The 15682-nt window shown below is 39.2% G+C and overlaps 1 protein-coding gene across 2 annotated transcripts in view; it reads right to left on the reverse strand.

The window, feature by feature from the left end:
* Positions 1-583: 583 nt before the first annotated feature.
* The window catches only part of COL6A2 (collagen type VI alpha 2 chain), a 75056-nt gene continuing 59957 nt past the window's right edge, over positions 584-15682 (reverse strand). The window contains exons 25-28 of one of the 2 annotated variants that reach the window (XM_073633711.1): positions 10751-10903; positions 9512-9964; positions 9093-9131; positions 584-2428 (exon numbers count right to left, since the gene is read on the reverse strand). In XM_073633711.1, the coding sequence (XP_073489812.1) occupies positions 1830-2428; positions 9093-9131; positions 9512-9964; positions 10751-10903 (1244 nt within the window). In that variant the 3' untranslated portion in view covers positions 584-1829. Of the gene's footprint in view, positions 2429-5416; positions 5888-9092; positions 9132-9511; positions 9965-10750; positions 10904-15682 lie in introns of those variants that run through there. The other variant, XM_073633712.1, reaches the window with a different exon arrangement.

Consider the following 15682-nt stretch of genomic DNA (forward strand, 5'->3'; position numbering starts at 1 on the left):
AAGACTTACCTGAGCCTCCTATCTGTCCAGCGATGTCCACGAGTGTCTCGGCCGGCCGTCCGTCTCTCTTTCTCCTGATTGGCTGAGACACAGCAGCGGTGCCATTGGCGCCTGCTGCTGTCAATCAAAGTCAGTTAGCCAATCAGGAGAGAGAGGGGGTGGGGCCGGGGCTCCGTGTCTGAATGAACACAGGGAACTGTGACTCAACTCAGGTGCCCCCATAGCAAGCTGCTTGCTGTGGGGGCACTCAACAGGAGGGAGGGGCCAGGAGCACAGAAGAGGGACCCGAGAAGAGGAGGATTCGGGCTCTTCTGTGCAAATCCAGTGCAACAGAGCAGATAAGTATAACATGTTTGTTATTTTTATAGAAAACAAAATGAGACTTCACAATCCCTCTACAAGAACAGGTGAATTATTCGACTGAAATAGAACATACTGGGTATAACATTTTCAAAGAACAGACTAGCCACCTTTCTTTGCATTTCATCAAACTCGGCAGTTAAAGACAAAGTGATTTTTTATTATTTACTATACAAAGCATGCTTTTATTGGAGGTAAAGGAAAAAAGAAAAAAGACACAGTATGACAGGAGAACATTTTATTGTCAGTACAGTTCCAGTAAAAAATTGAATAGTTCATTAATTCCTGGGTTTCTGCATCATGTGACAACAAACTGTTGTGTGGGCCTAATCCTCTCTTGCCAGTGTACAAAAATACCCTCTTGTGTACCCCCCTTCCCACCCCTGCCACAGGTTTAAATTCAGGTCACCATGTCATGTGACCTGCAGTTAGCACCACATGTGTGTGACAAGCAACAGTGACACTGACATGTCTGAATGTGACACTATGAGCTGCATTGATGTTCAGTAACTAATCCAAGTCACACATAAAAAAAAGTTTTCCTTAGTTACAATATTAACAAAACAAATTCCAATTTTAGAAACACAAGATACACTCATTACCTATAGGTAAGTGCAGATCTAAATGTGCTTCCTGACTTACATCTTATGTTTCTTTGTGTTTCAAAAGTTGTTTGCCAAATGATAACTTTTCATAAAAAGACATAGCCAGTTGTTTTAGAAGTATTTGCCCAAATTTATAAGTATCTGCGTGTCTGTCTCTAATTTGGGATTCATTTAAAAACATGGCACAAAAAGCAAAGGCGTGCAATTGTAGATAACAACCAACTGAACGTGTATTCACGGCAGTGAAGTATACCTCCCAATATGTTCACATGCAGAATTGTGACTGTTAAGCTCTCTTGCTGATCTGCTCATACTCCCTACAAAATATCAAACACCCCCTAACAGTCCAATCAAACTACACCCCTTCCCCATGCCCCTCTCCTACGCACTACCAATAGAACAACCATCCATGAAATTCCTTGAGGTATTCTAAACTACTAAAATCTGGTAGGTACAAAATTACTATAGGTAATGTCAAATCTTCTTATCATTTGAACCATGTTTTTAAATAGGCCTCTAGATTGATAATGATTTTTCTTATTTTTCTGATTTATTACATCATTAGAAAATGCTCTCTTAATTACAGTGCTATTATATGACTTGTGGATAAGTGGTCAATCCAAGGAGTAGCACAGTAATTAAAACAGATTTATTTAAACATCTTCCAGCAAGACCACATTTTGCTCATTACACAATGCTCTGCACATACATTTCCCACATCTTTCTAAACTGCAGTAACCTAAGTGGAATCCTATGTATGATGTTCAGCTCAAACATTTAAGAGGATTCAATTCAGATCAATTAAGAAACATTAAAATAATTGTAGAGCATTGAGTAATAGGAATACCCTATGTGTTTTCTCAATTAGCACACCCAACGCACAAATCTGTCCAAGAAGGCATTTTCAGTTAGCCTGGCATATTCCTTCTCTTTAAAAATGGCTGCACTCTCACCTAAACTAAGCTGCTTTAGAACCTGCATGTCAAGGTCTGTTCCCACAGAGACCAGAGTAGAGACAACATTATTCTTCTTCATTGCTGAAACAGCTTCCTTCAGGCCTTCATCACCAGTAACACCATCAGTGATTAAGACAAAAGAGGTCTCTGCAAACCGTCGTGCTCCTCTGGTTTTATCTTGAAGGATTTTGTTGATGGCATAAATTATGGCATTTCCAATGTTTGAGGATGAGTCAAAGTAAGTGAGACGTGAAAGACCTTGGGAAATCTCAGTAAGGTTGTAGGTAAGAGTGAATGCCACAGCCTGCTCATCTTTTCCACCGTACTGAAGAAGGGCCACACGGGCATTAGCTGTGTCATCATCCTTCTTTGATAGTGACAACTGTCTTGAGACCTCCTCCACAAAGGATGCTGCTTGTTTGAAGTTTTGTGCTCCAATCCTCTCAGAGCTATCCAGAATGAAGACGAGATCCACTGGGCGCTGTGAGCACTGAGCAACGGCAAGCTCTGTGAAAGAAAGGTGTATATATACTATGTATACAGTTCATATACACACTATATATACTACAAACATAGCTCTACATCCTAAGATATCTGCAGATAGTTATTTTTACATTTCTTCTTCCTTCTCTCCTCTCTTAGGATTAAGTTCATAATCAGAAGGATGACAAAGAGATAATTGACCTTTATATAGTAACATAAATATGTCATTACTTGTAGTGAAACATGGATGATGCTTAACCGGTTCCCGACAGGCTCACGCAGATATACTGTGGCAGAATGGCTCCCCTGGGTGAAATCCCATATGGGTACATCCACTCCTTTAGCGGCCACCAGAGGGCACGTGCACGCCGATGCATGGCGGGGGACCTGATGCACGTGGCCGGTGGCCACGATCACCGCTGGCCACGCGCTTTCGCATGCACGAGCACCAGCACGGGAATTTGTGTGTGTAAACACACAAATCCCTGTGCTGTCAATGAAGAGGAGCCATATCGTTTGTTCCTACTAAGTAGGAAAAACGATGTCTCCTCTCCTAGTCAGTCCTATCCCTCCACAGTTAGAACACACTGAGGGAACACACAATTAGCTCCTTGATCGCCCCTAGTGTTACCCCTTCCCTGCCAGTGACGTTTACACAGTAATCAGTGCATTTTTTAGCACTGATCGCTGTATAAATACCAATGGTCCCAAAAAAGTGTCAAAAGTCTCTGATCTGTCCGTCGCAATGTCACAGTACTGCTAAAAATCGCAGATCACTACCATTACTAGTAAAAAAAAAAAATAATAAAACTGCCATAAATCTTTCCCATAGTTTGTAGACACTATAACTTTTGTGTAAACCAATTAATATACGCTTATTGCGATTTTTTTACGAAAAATATGTAGAAGAATATATATTGGCCTAAACTGGTGAGGAATTTTTTTTTTTTTTTTTTAATTTGGGGATATTTATTATAGCAAAAAGTAAAAAATATTGTTTTTTTTCAAAACTGTTCTTTTTTTGTTTATAGCGCAAAAAATAAAAACTGCAGAGGTGATCAAATACCACCAAAAGAAAGCTCTATTTGTGGAAAAAAAAGGACGAAAATTTAGTTTGGGTACAGCGTCAAACGACGGCGCATTTGTCAGTTAAAGCGACGCAGTGCCAAATTGTAAAAAGTGCTCTGGTCAGGAAGGGGTAAAATCTTCCGGGGCTGAAGTGGTTAAAGTGTTTGTTACCCCAACACTTCATATTCCTGATATGTGCCTGCTGTACCATGTACTTGTATGAAAAAGTATCCAGTTCTCTTTGTATTGCTTCCTTTGTGTGAAATCCCTGGTGTTTCTGCCTGTCCCCTTGTTTTCCTATTAAAAACTGACCAAACACTAAGCAGAAGAGCACCCCATGGTCAGTTTTCTAGCTATGTTGGGATCTCAGGGTACTCTCCTCCAATGATACACCCCATGCTGCATAGACATTTACTGAACAGAGGGAATGTGATCACTTATAAAAAAAGGAAAAAAGGTATATATAATTTTTTTTTTTTAATATCTATACAAAAATGTTTTGCCTTTCTATTTTAAATAGAATGGGTTGTTTTACAAGGTGATCATTTACAATCACTTTAATGTATGCTGACTGTGTTTCTACTGTTTTGAGACATTTTTACCTAGTGGTCAAGTTTGCATTATATATATGTTATTACATACAGATCAATGATCTTTATGGAAAATTTATATTTACCTTTGATCATAAACCGCATTTAAAACAAAGGACAGACTAAACGATGGTATCCACCCACACATATGCTCACCTAAACTTGGACTAAAATGATCTACGTTAAAGTAGCACCTCCTTCAACACTTTAACAAGTTCAGGATTATCCTGCCACATTCAAAGCAACAGAAAAATAGCACAATATTACATACTTGCAATATAAAGGCAAGCCATTGTTAGTATGCCCATGCATATATATATATATATATATATATATATATATATATATATATATATATATATATATATACTCATGTACACAATGCAGTATACAGTAGATCACAATGTATTGGTAAATAAGCTACATGGCATGGATACTGAAATAGGTTCCCCAATCAAAACTATTATTTAGGTATGGTATAAGGACAAGGAAAGCGATAAATAGTTGTCTCCTAAAGAGAGCCAATGCTTAGTAAATTTAGTTAATTAAATTCAGCCTTAGATTCCTAACACAATGGTATTCCATGATTGGTCATTAGGTATTATTATTATTATTATACAGGATTTATATAGCGCCAACAGTTTGCGCATCACTTTACAACATCGGGGAAGACAGTACAATTACAATACAATTCAGGTAGCAGGATTCTTCCAAATATTTATTTACCATAAGGGCACAGTGACAGTATAGTTAGAGGAGGGCACACCAAACCTCAAAATGCACAAATTATGAGGGTTTTTTTACATTTTGTCTGTCCATGTTGTGACATTTTGAGGCTAAATTTATCAAAACTGTATTGTAAGGGATGGACAATGCAAGGGATGCATTGTATTAAAATGACTGCATGACATGAAAAGATGTGTGCACAACAGGGCATTACTATTCATCATGACTTCGGAAAGACAAATTGGCTTGGGGATGGAAGCTAATTTTTATGCACATTTTACTCTACATAATAAATAACTATTTTAACTGTTGAACCTATTCAGATGAATAAGCAAAAGCTGTTAAGGAAGGTTGGATAAAGTGAATCAGATAGCGGTATACAAGAATCAGAGGATTAAGATGTCAACAGGGAACTTGCAGAAGGAATCAAATGATTCCAACAGAACTACTTGCTACTGTTATTAATATGTATTAATAACAAGAAAACATTTCAAGAAATTTCAGAAAGGGAACTTCACAGAAATAAATTTTTAAATAGTTTTCAAAATATGCAAACAAATATATAATCTTTATATTTTATACATATACAAAACATTTACAAGACAAACTCTTCAATATAGATTTATTGATAATGCGCCCCTCCAGAATCCTGTCTGAGGACCAACTATATATCTCTACTCATAGTATAAAGCTATACCTGACTATGCTTCACAACTTGAAAATACAAACCCAAATGCATACACCTGTTAAACCTGTAACAGGGATCTACCACCTTATTTCTAACTGGGGATGACCATTCTGATTTAACAGAGTCCAATTAGAGCTTCTGAGTCTCCTACAATGTCTGCGTGAACCATTTTAAAAGTGTCAATAAACAGCCCGGTCCACTTCTGCCTCTCATCTCCATTGGAAAACTTGGCTTTCTCAGCCGTATAAACCATCATAGCAATGAGTTGGGATTGCGTTGGGGGCTCGGAACTCGCCTTCTGGGACTCAAGGAATTCAGCAACCTGAGGGATGGTTTTGGGAAAGGCGATCTCCACACCCTCTTCATTAAGGTCGTAATTAACGATAGTTGTTGGGTTATGTCCCTTCCGACCTGCAAGTGAGTGTCAGAAGGACAGGGTCAGGGCTCCCTTTCCTCTGAGACAATTGTTATTAGACCAAAAGCATTTAGAGATCCTTTTTGCCTTTTAACTTTATAATGTCCTCAGTGTTTTAGCTCTCTAATTCCGCAAAGATATCACTGCCTCTTTTTTGACTACACCAAACTACCAGATCACACAGGGGGTCAGAAACAGGGGCAAGATAGACAGATCATGCAGTGAAATTGCAGCAACAGAAGCAGTGTAAAAAAAAATCAGTAGAAAGATATAATGATCTTCAAAAAGATATAGTTATGCATCCTCACATTATTATTTTGATCACAGTTATTTGTAATAGTTAAATTATTAAAGGCACTTTTAGGGCCATGTCACGCTAGCTGTCCTGTTGCTAGAAGCATTCATCTGTTCCTACATGTCACTGCCTCCCTGACCAATTTGCTGCAGTATCTAATTCTTCAGCATGCAAATACTTTATGTACAGGTGACTATTCTTTCTTCTTTTGTAACAATCCTATCATTAACAAGTTGCTGCCAGTGACTGGATGTTTAGTGTGACATGGGCCTTCCAATTAAGGAGGGGGGGGGGGTTAACATAGACAAATTTGACTTGTTTGTTGATTTCACTTTCTTACATTTTTCATTTTAACATCTTGGAAAAAAGCTCAGATGCTCATTAAAACAGCATGTCTAGTTGAACTCAAAGGAAACAGATCAACACTTGCAAGCAATATATAGGGGGTCTGTTTATAACAGCTTTCACTAGGGATGTACACAACTTTCACTTATTTTTCACACATTTATTTCAATATAACATTTATGAATAGATTATCGATTGTTCTGATCATTGCTAGCTGGTTTCCCAGTTTACTTCTATAATTAAGATTTACTGTATGCATGGGCTGACTGATGGGTAACGTGAGATAAATACCACAAATGCATGTCATCTGTTTCCCATAAAAATAAATGAGAAAGTATAATCATGGTGGCTATGGTGAGAAGGGGCTAAAGCAATCAAAAGCCCTCCATTGAGTCATTGTGAAGCACAGTAAAACCTTCTTAGAACAGAAGGTATTTGCATGTCTCATTCATCACATATGCCAAATATAATGGGGATTATTCTTCATTTCAGGATAGTGGGCGAGCTATGAAAATAACTCCTTAGTGAGGAACTTTTTGGCTGAAGCCAGGTAGGCAGTATCTAAAAACGTCCTTACCAGTCTGTAACCAATTTTCCTTGTAAGACTGCACTTGAATAAATAAAGTTCATCCCTCCTCAATGGCAATATTATTTGTATGCTGTTTTTACTGCAGCTAAATTGTACCATGAAAGGTTGCTCCAGCACAATGGTCATCAACCCTGTCCTCAGGGCCCACTAACAGGCCAGGTTCTATGTATTACCTAGCGGAGATGCAGACTAGAATGCTGCAATCACTGAGCAGCAAATGATATCACCTGTGATGTATTTCAGTTATCTTGCAAACCTGGCCTGTTAGTGGGCCCTGAGGACAGGGTTGGTGACCACTGCTCTAGCACACAACATTCGATTATCTTTTTATTGAGGCAAACCTCAAGCTTTTTGTTGTGGAAGGGGGAATGCCAGAGTCTGTGACCACCTATGGAGTTAACAAAGTAATGCTCTGCTACAGGCTGCACTCCTTCACCACCAGTGAACCACCCTTACCCAAAAGAAGGAGCAGAGGAGCAACTCTCCTTAAAGAATAATCTTTTGTTTATTGTAACATAGCAATACACCAACATACCACCTGTTGCTAAACAAACCTCACATGTTTCACTCCTCAAGGGAGATTAGTCATGACTCTATGACTAAACTTCCTTGAGGAGTAAAATACGTAGGTTTGTTAAACATCAGGTGGTATGTTGGTGCATCATTATGTTACAGTAAACTGAAGATGGTTCTTTAAGGAGAGCAGTTCCCCTTCTCTTTCTCGTGGGGACTTTCAAACTACAGGCACCTAAGCAGTTTGCTCATTTCAGATTTTGGTTTTGAGATTACAAAATGGAAGGTCGCAACCATCATGCAGGCACATGGATGACTGCTGGGTAGTGGGGGTTGTATTTTTCCACAGATTTTCTTTAAAAGAGAAGTATAGCATAGCAGCATCAGTTCAATACTTCATCTGTCCCCTGCCATTTCTAAAACTCAGAACTGAGTGATCAAAGACCACTGATCGCTTAGTTCTTATTCTCCACTGAGCAGAGAGCCAGTCAGTCACTGGCTGTCTTCTCTGCTCCCCAGCACTCACTGGAGTCCCGGGCTGTGCAGGGGGCGGGAGCGGCTAGCTCAGGGTTTCAGTGGCTTACTAAGAGGCTGAGCCAGCTGCCGATCCAAGCATCTGGGTGGATCCCGACTTTACAGTCGTGATCTTTCCCGAGCCTGTACCGGCTCAATGATGTCAGCTGACCTTGGACTTTAGCTCGCTGTCAGCTGAAAATGGGTCACAGAACGAACTGCACCCCTGTGTGCAGAAGGAACTGCACTCCTGTGATTCTCAGAAAAAGTCTAGCCAGAAAATCTTTGGCTATACTCCTCCTTTAAATAACTTAATGATTACGAAAACACCAGCAATTTTAAAAAATAGTGTTCAATTAAAATTTTAGGCCCCATTCACATGTATTGCACAGTGTTTTTGAATCTGCATTTTTTTGCCACGTTTTCGAAGCAGCACCAATCATTTCATTGGGCTGCTCTCTGCATTAAAAATGTGCCAAAGTAGATCCTGCACTTCTTTTCTGAGCTGAATATGGCACGTTTTTGGAAATTGCGGTTTACGCGCTTGTTTTGTCGAGTGACAAAATGCCTGTGTCTTTTGCGTGGTTTCCAGCTATTTTACCACATTCCAGAATCGCATGATTCTGCCAGCGATCTTAGAATGCCCAAATGTGAATGGAGCATAACATTGGAAAAAATGATAAACAGATACAAAATTAAAAAATAACCATATTTAGGGATGTTTATTATTAAAAAATCTGCAAAGCTTTATAAATAGGCCCCCTCTGTATCACCTGTATGTCTGTGGAGACAATCCAGAAGCATGCATGGTTGGGGGGCATTGAGGACATGTGGCATTACTTTGGAATGTCTGTCTTTTCCAGATAGCGATACTTACACAAGTCCACACACTACGTATTGCATTAGAATAAGGGATAGATATGCATTACCTTTACGTTATAATTACCTGATTGACATGGCAGATCTGGACACACAATCTGAGGGTCTGCAAAAATTAGAACATTTAGACATTAAAGAAAATTTTTGCATTTGAGAACATTAAAGCAAAATACAATCTAATGGTAACACCTCTATAAAAAAATTCTAATAATAAACCACATCATAATGTGCCTTTCAATAACCTATATAACTATGCATGTATAGAGTTGCTGGTCTGTGGAACAGTTTTACTTGAAATAGGAAATAACCAAAGTTGCATTACTGTGCTCTTTTAGTTTATTATAATGTTTTGTTTATTTTTGTTTATTCATTCTATTTACCCTGTAAATCCATGTAAAGATTGCTCTTAGAAACTGTGGAATGCTATATACTTACTATATAAGCTATTGCTTGTAGGGGTATGCCATATATGAATATTCTATATACCTGGGCACAGTCGCTCCTCCATGTTGTCTATGAACTCGTCAGCAACCAGTTCAGAGAAAAGTTTCATCTTCTGGATTTGCTGTTGCTGGTTGCAGGCGATGGAAGTCAGGGTCTCAGCATCATCCTCTTTGTTGAACATGTCACCGATGCCAATAGCATTGACTGTGACGTCCCCACCACACAGTGAATTCAGGCCATCATCAGGGTCTCTTGGGTCGTGACGACCATCAGTGAGCACTACTGCAAAAACTTTGGCTTTGTCACGTCTTGTTTCTTTGATTAGTGTATTATAAGCAAACTGCAGAGCAGAGGGGGTCCATGTTCCTCCCGCAATCCATTCCAGACGCCTCACTGCCTCCTTAAAGCTGGACAGAGAGTCAATGCGGGGATCATTCAATTGAATAGCCTCAAATGTACCCTCATGACTGTACTGGACAACGCCAACTCGAGCACCTGTAGAGTGATATCCAACTATATTAGCAAATAAGCTCTATTATATCAAAACCAGCCACAATTCATTTAAACACGTAAAACAGAAATACAACAGGTTCTTCTATTAGCAAAATGAATTCTTTTTTATAAAATTGTCTCTTAAAGGAAAAGTTCACCTTGCAGTGATTTTTTTTCCTTAGCTGTTTAAGCACTTGCATACATGGCAATCATGTGCAAGAATAATGTTTTTTATTTTCCATGCTAGTGATTGGCTATGCTTTGCGCCATGGAATTTCACTACATTCATTATGCTCTAGGGAAAATTCCTTTGCGAAGCGCAACTTTCTTTGCAAAGTGAATGGTCTATCTGGCTTTAGTTAATCAATTCCTATAAGTCTAAAGTCAACCATTATGGAAAAGCTTACATTTCTAAATAAGTCTAAGGCTGAACTAAAGAAAAAGGTTGTATTAAAAGAGATTTAAGCCCCAAAAAATTCCCCCTGCCTCAACCCCAGTCCTCTCTCATGGGGGGGGAGGGGGGTCATTCAACTTGGAAGAGGATAGGTGCCGAATCATAGATTGGGTGGATCTGCAGAGGACAGTGGAGGAGGGGGGGGTAGAATTTGCTGGTCAATTATTGAAAATAAGTCATGATTGGATTTACCCTTTGTCCTCTTTTAAACAAAGTAAGGATCTGTGCGGTGTTATGTAAAAAACACAATTAAATTGTTAAAAAAATAAAATGTAAACATGATTCTCTTTTGAACACCTAATAGTCTTAGATTGCAGTGTTCTAAAGTACTGTACCTATGTCAGAGTTTGGATCTTTGGCAAAGGATCCTAGTCTGCTTACAACATTAATGACAAAGTTCTTCTCCAGAGTAAAGTTGGTGTAGCCAATACTTTCAGAGCTGTCAATAATGAAGACAATGTCCAGAGCACCACAGCGCTTTTCACAGTCTGAAAAAGGAACAGGGACAATACAGTTCACACAATGCTAGAAAACATTCTTATATTTAAAGTGCAACTAAACTCTTATGCCCTGTACACATGTTCGGACATTCCGACAACAAAATCCATGGATTTTTTCCTGACGGATGTTGGCTCAAACTTGTCTTGCATACACACGGTGACACAAATCTTGTCGGAAATTCCGAACGTCAAGAACGCGGTGACGTACAACACGTACGATGAGCCGAGAAAAATGAAGTTCAATATCCAGTGCGGCTCTTCTGCTTGATTCCGAGCATGCGCAGAACTTTGTGTGTCGGAATTGTGTACACACGATCAGAATTTACGACAACGGATTTTGTTGCCGGAAAATTTGAGATCCAGATCTCAAATTTTGTGTGACGGAAATTACGATGGAAAATGTCCGACAGAGCCTACACACAACAAGCTCCCATCGAACATTTTCCATCGGAAAATCCGACCGTTTGTACGGGCCATTTCAGTCAACATCAACTAGTTTAATCCTTATGCTGCTAGCCTTAGTAAATATACTCTATATATATTTAAACTTTTTTTAAAAACATTTTTTCAGTTGCTTCCTGGTTTTTGGACTAGGCCAAAATGCTGCCATACACCCTATGAGTCTTCTTGGGCATTTTCTTTTCTTACATCTAGAGGAGAGATTTTCTCATCTAAGCACATTCTTCTGCTTGCATGCTTAAAGAGGTTGTTAAAACACTAGTTGAAATTGTTGGCATCCCCTCTGTTTTAGGCAGATATAAAGCACTGTGTGTCAATTTTTTAAAGACTATGGGGGTCATTTACTATAGCGCTATGGCGCTAATTCGCGCAAATTGCAGCGAATTAGCGCTAATTTGCGGCAATTTAGCGCGAATTAGCGCTAAAACGGTATTCACTATAGCGCTGGTGAGAAAATACTCCCAAAATCGAATTTACTATAGCTCCCTGAAACTAAATAGAGCCCAAACCCTTACTCTGCTAAAACCTAGAGAATTGCACATGGAAATAATGTTTAGAGCATGATATAATTGCCTAAATGGTACTGAAATATGCGGTATATTATTTAAAGATTATCTGCTTTTAAACTGTGTGAAAAAGTGATTTCTACACTGAAATATCTTTAAAAGTCTGAAAAGTGAAAAATTCCCCGTTTTTGACAACTAGGTGCCAACACAACTGAGCATGCTCAGACCTGAAAATAACTCTCATTTTAACTCAAGTGTCTTTTTTACCTGGAGGTATAGTAAATACCAAAATGAGAGCTAATTAGAGAGCATTTTTTGGGAGTTAAAATCTGCTCTAATTTAGTCCAAATGAAGTTTCAGTCATTGATTCTAATGGAACAATTCTAACTTTCACAAAAAAACCTTTTAATGTTGAGATGAAATGTATCTTTCTGTGAAATAAATTTTCCTTTGCAACATTGTTGCTTGTACTTAAAATATTTTGATTTTAAGAATGCTACAATGTGGAATGTTTTGATGTTTTGGTAAAATATATTTTTCTCTGTCACTTTCACTTGTTATTCTTCATCTCACAACAATCTTTACCCCAAACTCACACAGGTGTCTTTACAATCCTCAAACAATACCATTGCTGATGAAAATTTAAAATGAATCACAATTTTTTGTGCTTTGTATTATTTCCAAATATTCATAATTTGAGCCCAAAAAATGTGATATGTGTACCAACATCAGAAATCAAAATGTAATTCCCAAAAATTTGAGGGTAATATTCTACTCTCACCCACAAAAAAACACCAAATATCACAGAATAAATCAAGAAGAATAACTCTTGAGTAATGTAATTCCATCACCTGTATGTCCATAGAAATGCAGTATTAATGTGTTTTTATGTGTATTTATGTGTAGTTATGTGTAGGAGGGTCTCACATGTGGCAGCTCTGTGGCTTAGAGGTTAGAACTTCTGCTTAGTATCTCTGAGGGTCTGGGTTCAAATCCCAACCATGTTACTGCATGTGGAGAGGTTGTCTCATCTCCCAGGTCCTATAATTATGTCTAAATGTAGTAGTTATGTGTAGGAGGGTTCCACCACCATTGTAAGTCTTTTCCAGATACACTATATAGCCAAAAGTATTGGGACGCCTGCCTTTACACACACATGAACTTTAATGGCAGCCCAGTCTTAGTCCGTAGGGTTAAAATTTGATTTGGCCCACCCTTTGCAGCTAGAACAGCTTCTGGGAAGGCTGTCCACAAGGTTTAGTCTGCCTATGGGAATGTTTGATCATTCTTCCAGAAGTGCATTTGTGAGGCCAGGCACTGATGTTGGATGAGAAGGCCTGGCTTGCAGTCTCTACTCTAATTCAGCCAAAGGGTGTTCTATCTGGTTGAGGCCAGGACTCTGTGCAGGCCAGTCAAGTTTCTCCACCCCAAACTTGCTCATCCATGTCTTTATGAACCTTGCTTTGTGTACTGGTGTGCAGTCATGTTGGAACAGGAAGGGGCTTTCCCCAAACTGTCCCCACAAAGTTGGGAGCATGAAATTGTCCAAAATGTCTTGGTATGCTGACGCCTTAAGAGTTCCCTTCTCTGAAACTAAGAGGCCAAGCCCAACCCCTGAAAAACAAGCCCGCACCATAATCCCCCTCCACCAAATCATTTGGACCAGTGCACAAAGCAAGGTCCATAAAGACATGGATGAGTGATTTTGGGGTGGAGGAACTTGACTGGCCTGCACAGAGTCCTGACCTCAACACAACAGAACACCTTGGGGATAAATTAGAGAGGAGACTGTAGGTCAGGCCTTCTCATCCAACATCAGTGCCTGACCTCACAAATGCACTTGGAAGAATGGTCAAACATTCCCATAGACACACTCCTAAACCTTGTGGACAAGAAGAGTTGAAGCTGTTATAGCTGCAAAGGGTGGGCCAAATGAGTTTTGAACCCAATACTAATACTGGGATGCCATTACAGTTCATGTGTGTTTAAAGGCAGGCATCCCAATACTTAGGCCAATATACTGTATATTGCTTGTGACACTGAGCATGGCTATGGACTTAGGGCTGGTTCACACCACAGAGATGCAGAGAACATGTGTGGGGTTGCCTGGTGGCTTAGTGGGTAGCAGTTCTCTCTAGCAGCACCTGAGATGTTGGTTCAATTCCCCAACATGCTAATACTTGTGTTGAAGTTTATATGTTCTCCCTGTGTGGGTTTCTCACCACAATCTTAAGACATGCTGGTATCCTATTTGTCTCCTGTCGAAATAGGTTCTAATGTAAGAACGTTCATTTTGGACTTTATATTGGAAGCTCATTGCAGCCAGGGACTGATGTTAATGTTTATTAGCACTAATCATGCCCAGGAACTTGGACATTTCAAATTTTAGGGTTTACACTGCACAGGTACATGCTTAGAAAACTGTTGCTTTGTTTATGTGGATGCAAATGGACTTTGGTCTTTGTCCTGTAGTTGGAGATTTGATGCACATAGCCAAGGGCTAACAGAGTTGCGAACACTATTATGTGTTCCTGCCCATCAGGTGCAATCACTTTAGACATACATGAAGAGACAGATTGAAAGATACTGGTGGGTGTGTACTTCTATTGGGTGTGTCAGTGTGCTAACGATACAACCTCTCTTATATAAAGGCCTGCAGTAGGGGGTTCGTTTGGCCTCAGAAGGTCAGGTTTTTTGCTGTGATTTGTAGGGGGAGAAGGAATGATAGTGGGAGATTTGATGAAATTCTTGTGCATTTTTTCAATCAAAAGTGGGTTTATGTGGCCATGCTGTCAATGTTGTGTGTGTATTGTTCATGTCTGATCATGCAAACATTGTTTGGAAGCATCTGCTGACCTACTCTTTTTGATCTTGTTTAATCGTGTACACCGAAATGCAGCTTCCAGCAGAACATGGTCACCAATGTATGTATGTGTGGATTGTGGGCTGGTGGTGGGTGTTTTGAATAAGTCTTTTGTAATATTATGTGGGAATGCTTTGTAAGAATGACTGTTAAGTATGTTTCTATAATCTTGCAGATAACAATGTGATGTGTTGCCCATTATACACAGAAATTAAAGCTGTGTCCACTCTAAGGTTTTGTCTAATTTTAGATTGTAAGCTCCTATGAGCAGGGCCCTTAAAATCCCATTGCTAAATGTAGCACCATATATCCTGTCAAATTTTTTGAAGCTAGTAAATGAATGTAATTTTTTGTTTTTCTGTTGGTATAATAAAAGTACATTATTGAGCCTTGTTGTGGTGTTTTGGTTTTTTTTTTTCTTCTTCCTTCTTCTCTTTAGTTTGTGGGTGGTGGTTTTGGGAAAGTGCAATCTCTTATATTTTATTTCAATATGTATTTGTGCACCAAACAACTAATCTCTTTGCCCTGGTTCACATTGATGCTACTTTGAAATCGCGCTACTTCACTTGAAGTAGCACGATTTCAAAGTAGCAAGGTCAGTGTGATTTTAGGTGCTACTTGATAGACATCCGTGTGGCTTCATACACAAATGTCTATTGAAGTCGCACCAGAAATCGGCAAAAGTAGTGCAGGAACTACTTTAGCAAATTGGTGCGGTGCCACAAAAAAAAAGTTGCATCGATTGGAACAGTGCCATTGCTGCCAATAGTCATGCGATTTGATCTCTCAAATTGCATGACAAATTGCTCCAATGTAAACCTAGGCTTCTGCACACCTGCAAGTAAATGATAAAGGTAGAATCTTTATATATAACAGCTGTGGAGAATTGCAGGTAATGAATTCAGCTGGTGGATAGGCAGTGTTTGTGTCAGCTTTAGT

Source organism: Aquarana catesbeiana, linkage group LG06 (assembly GCF_042186555.1).
Source record: "Aquarana catesbeiana isolate 2022-GZ linkage group LG06, ASM4218655v1, whole genome shotgun sequence".
Classification (NCBI taxonomy): Eukaryota; Metazoa; Chordata; class Amphibia; order Anura; family Ranidae; genus Aquarana; species Aquarana catesbeiana.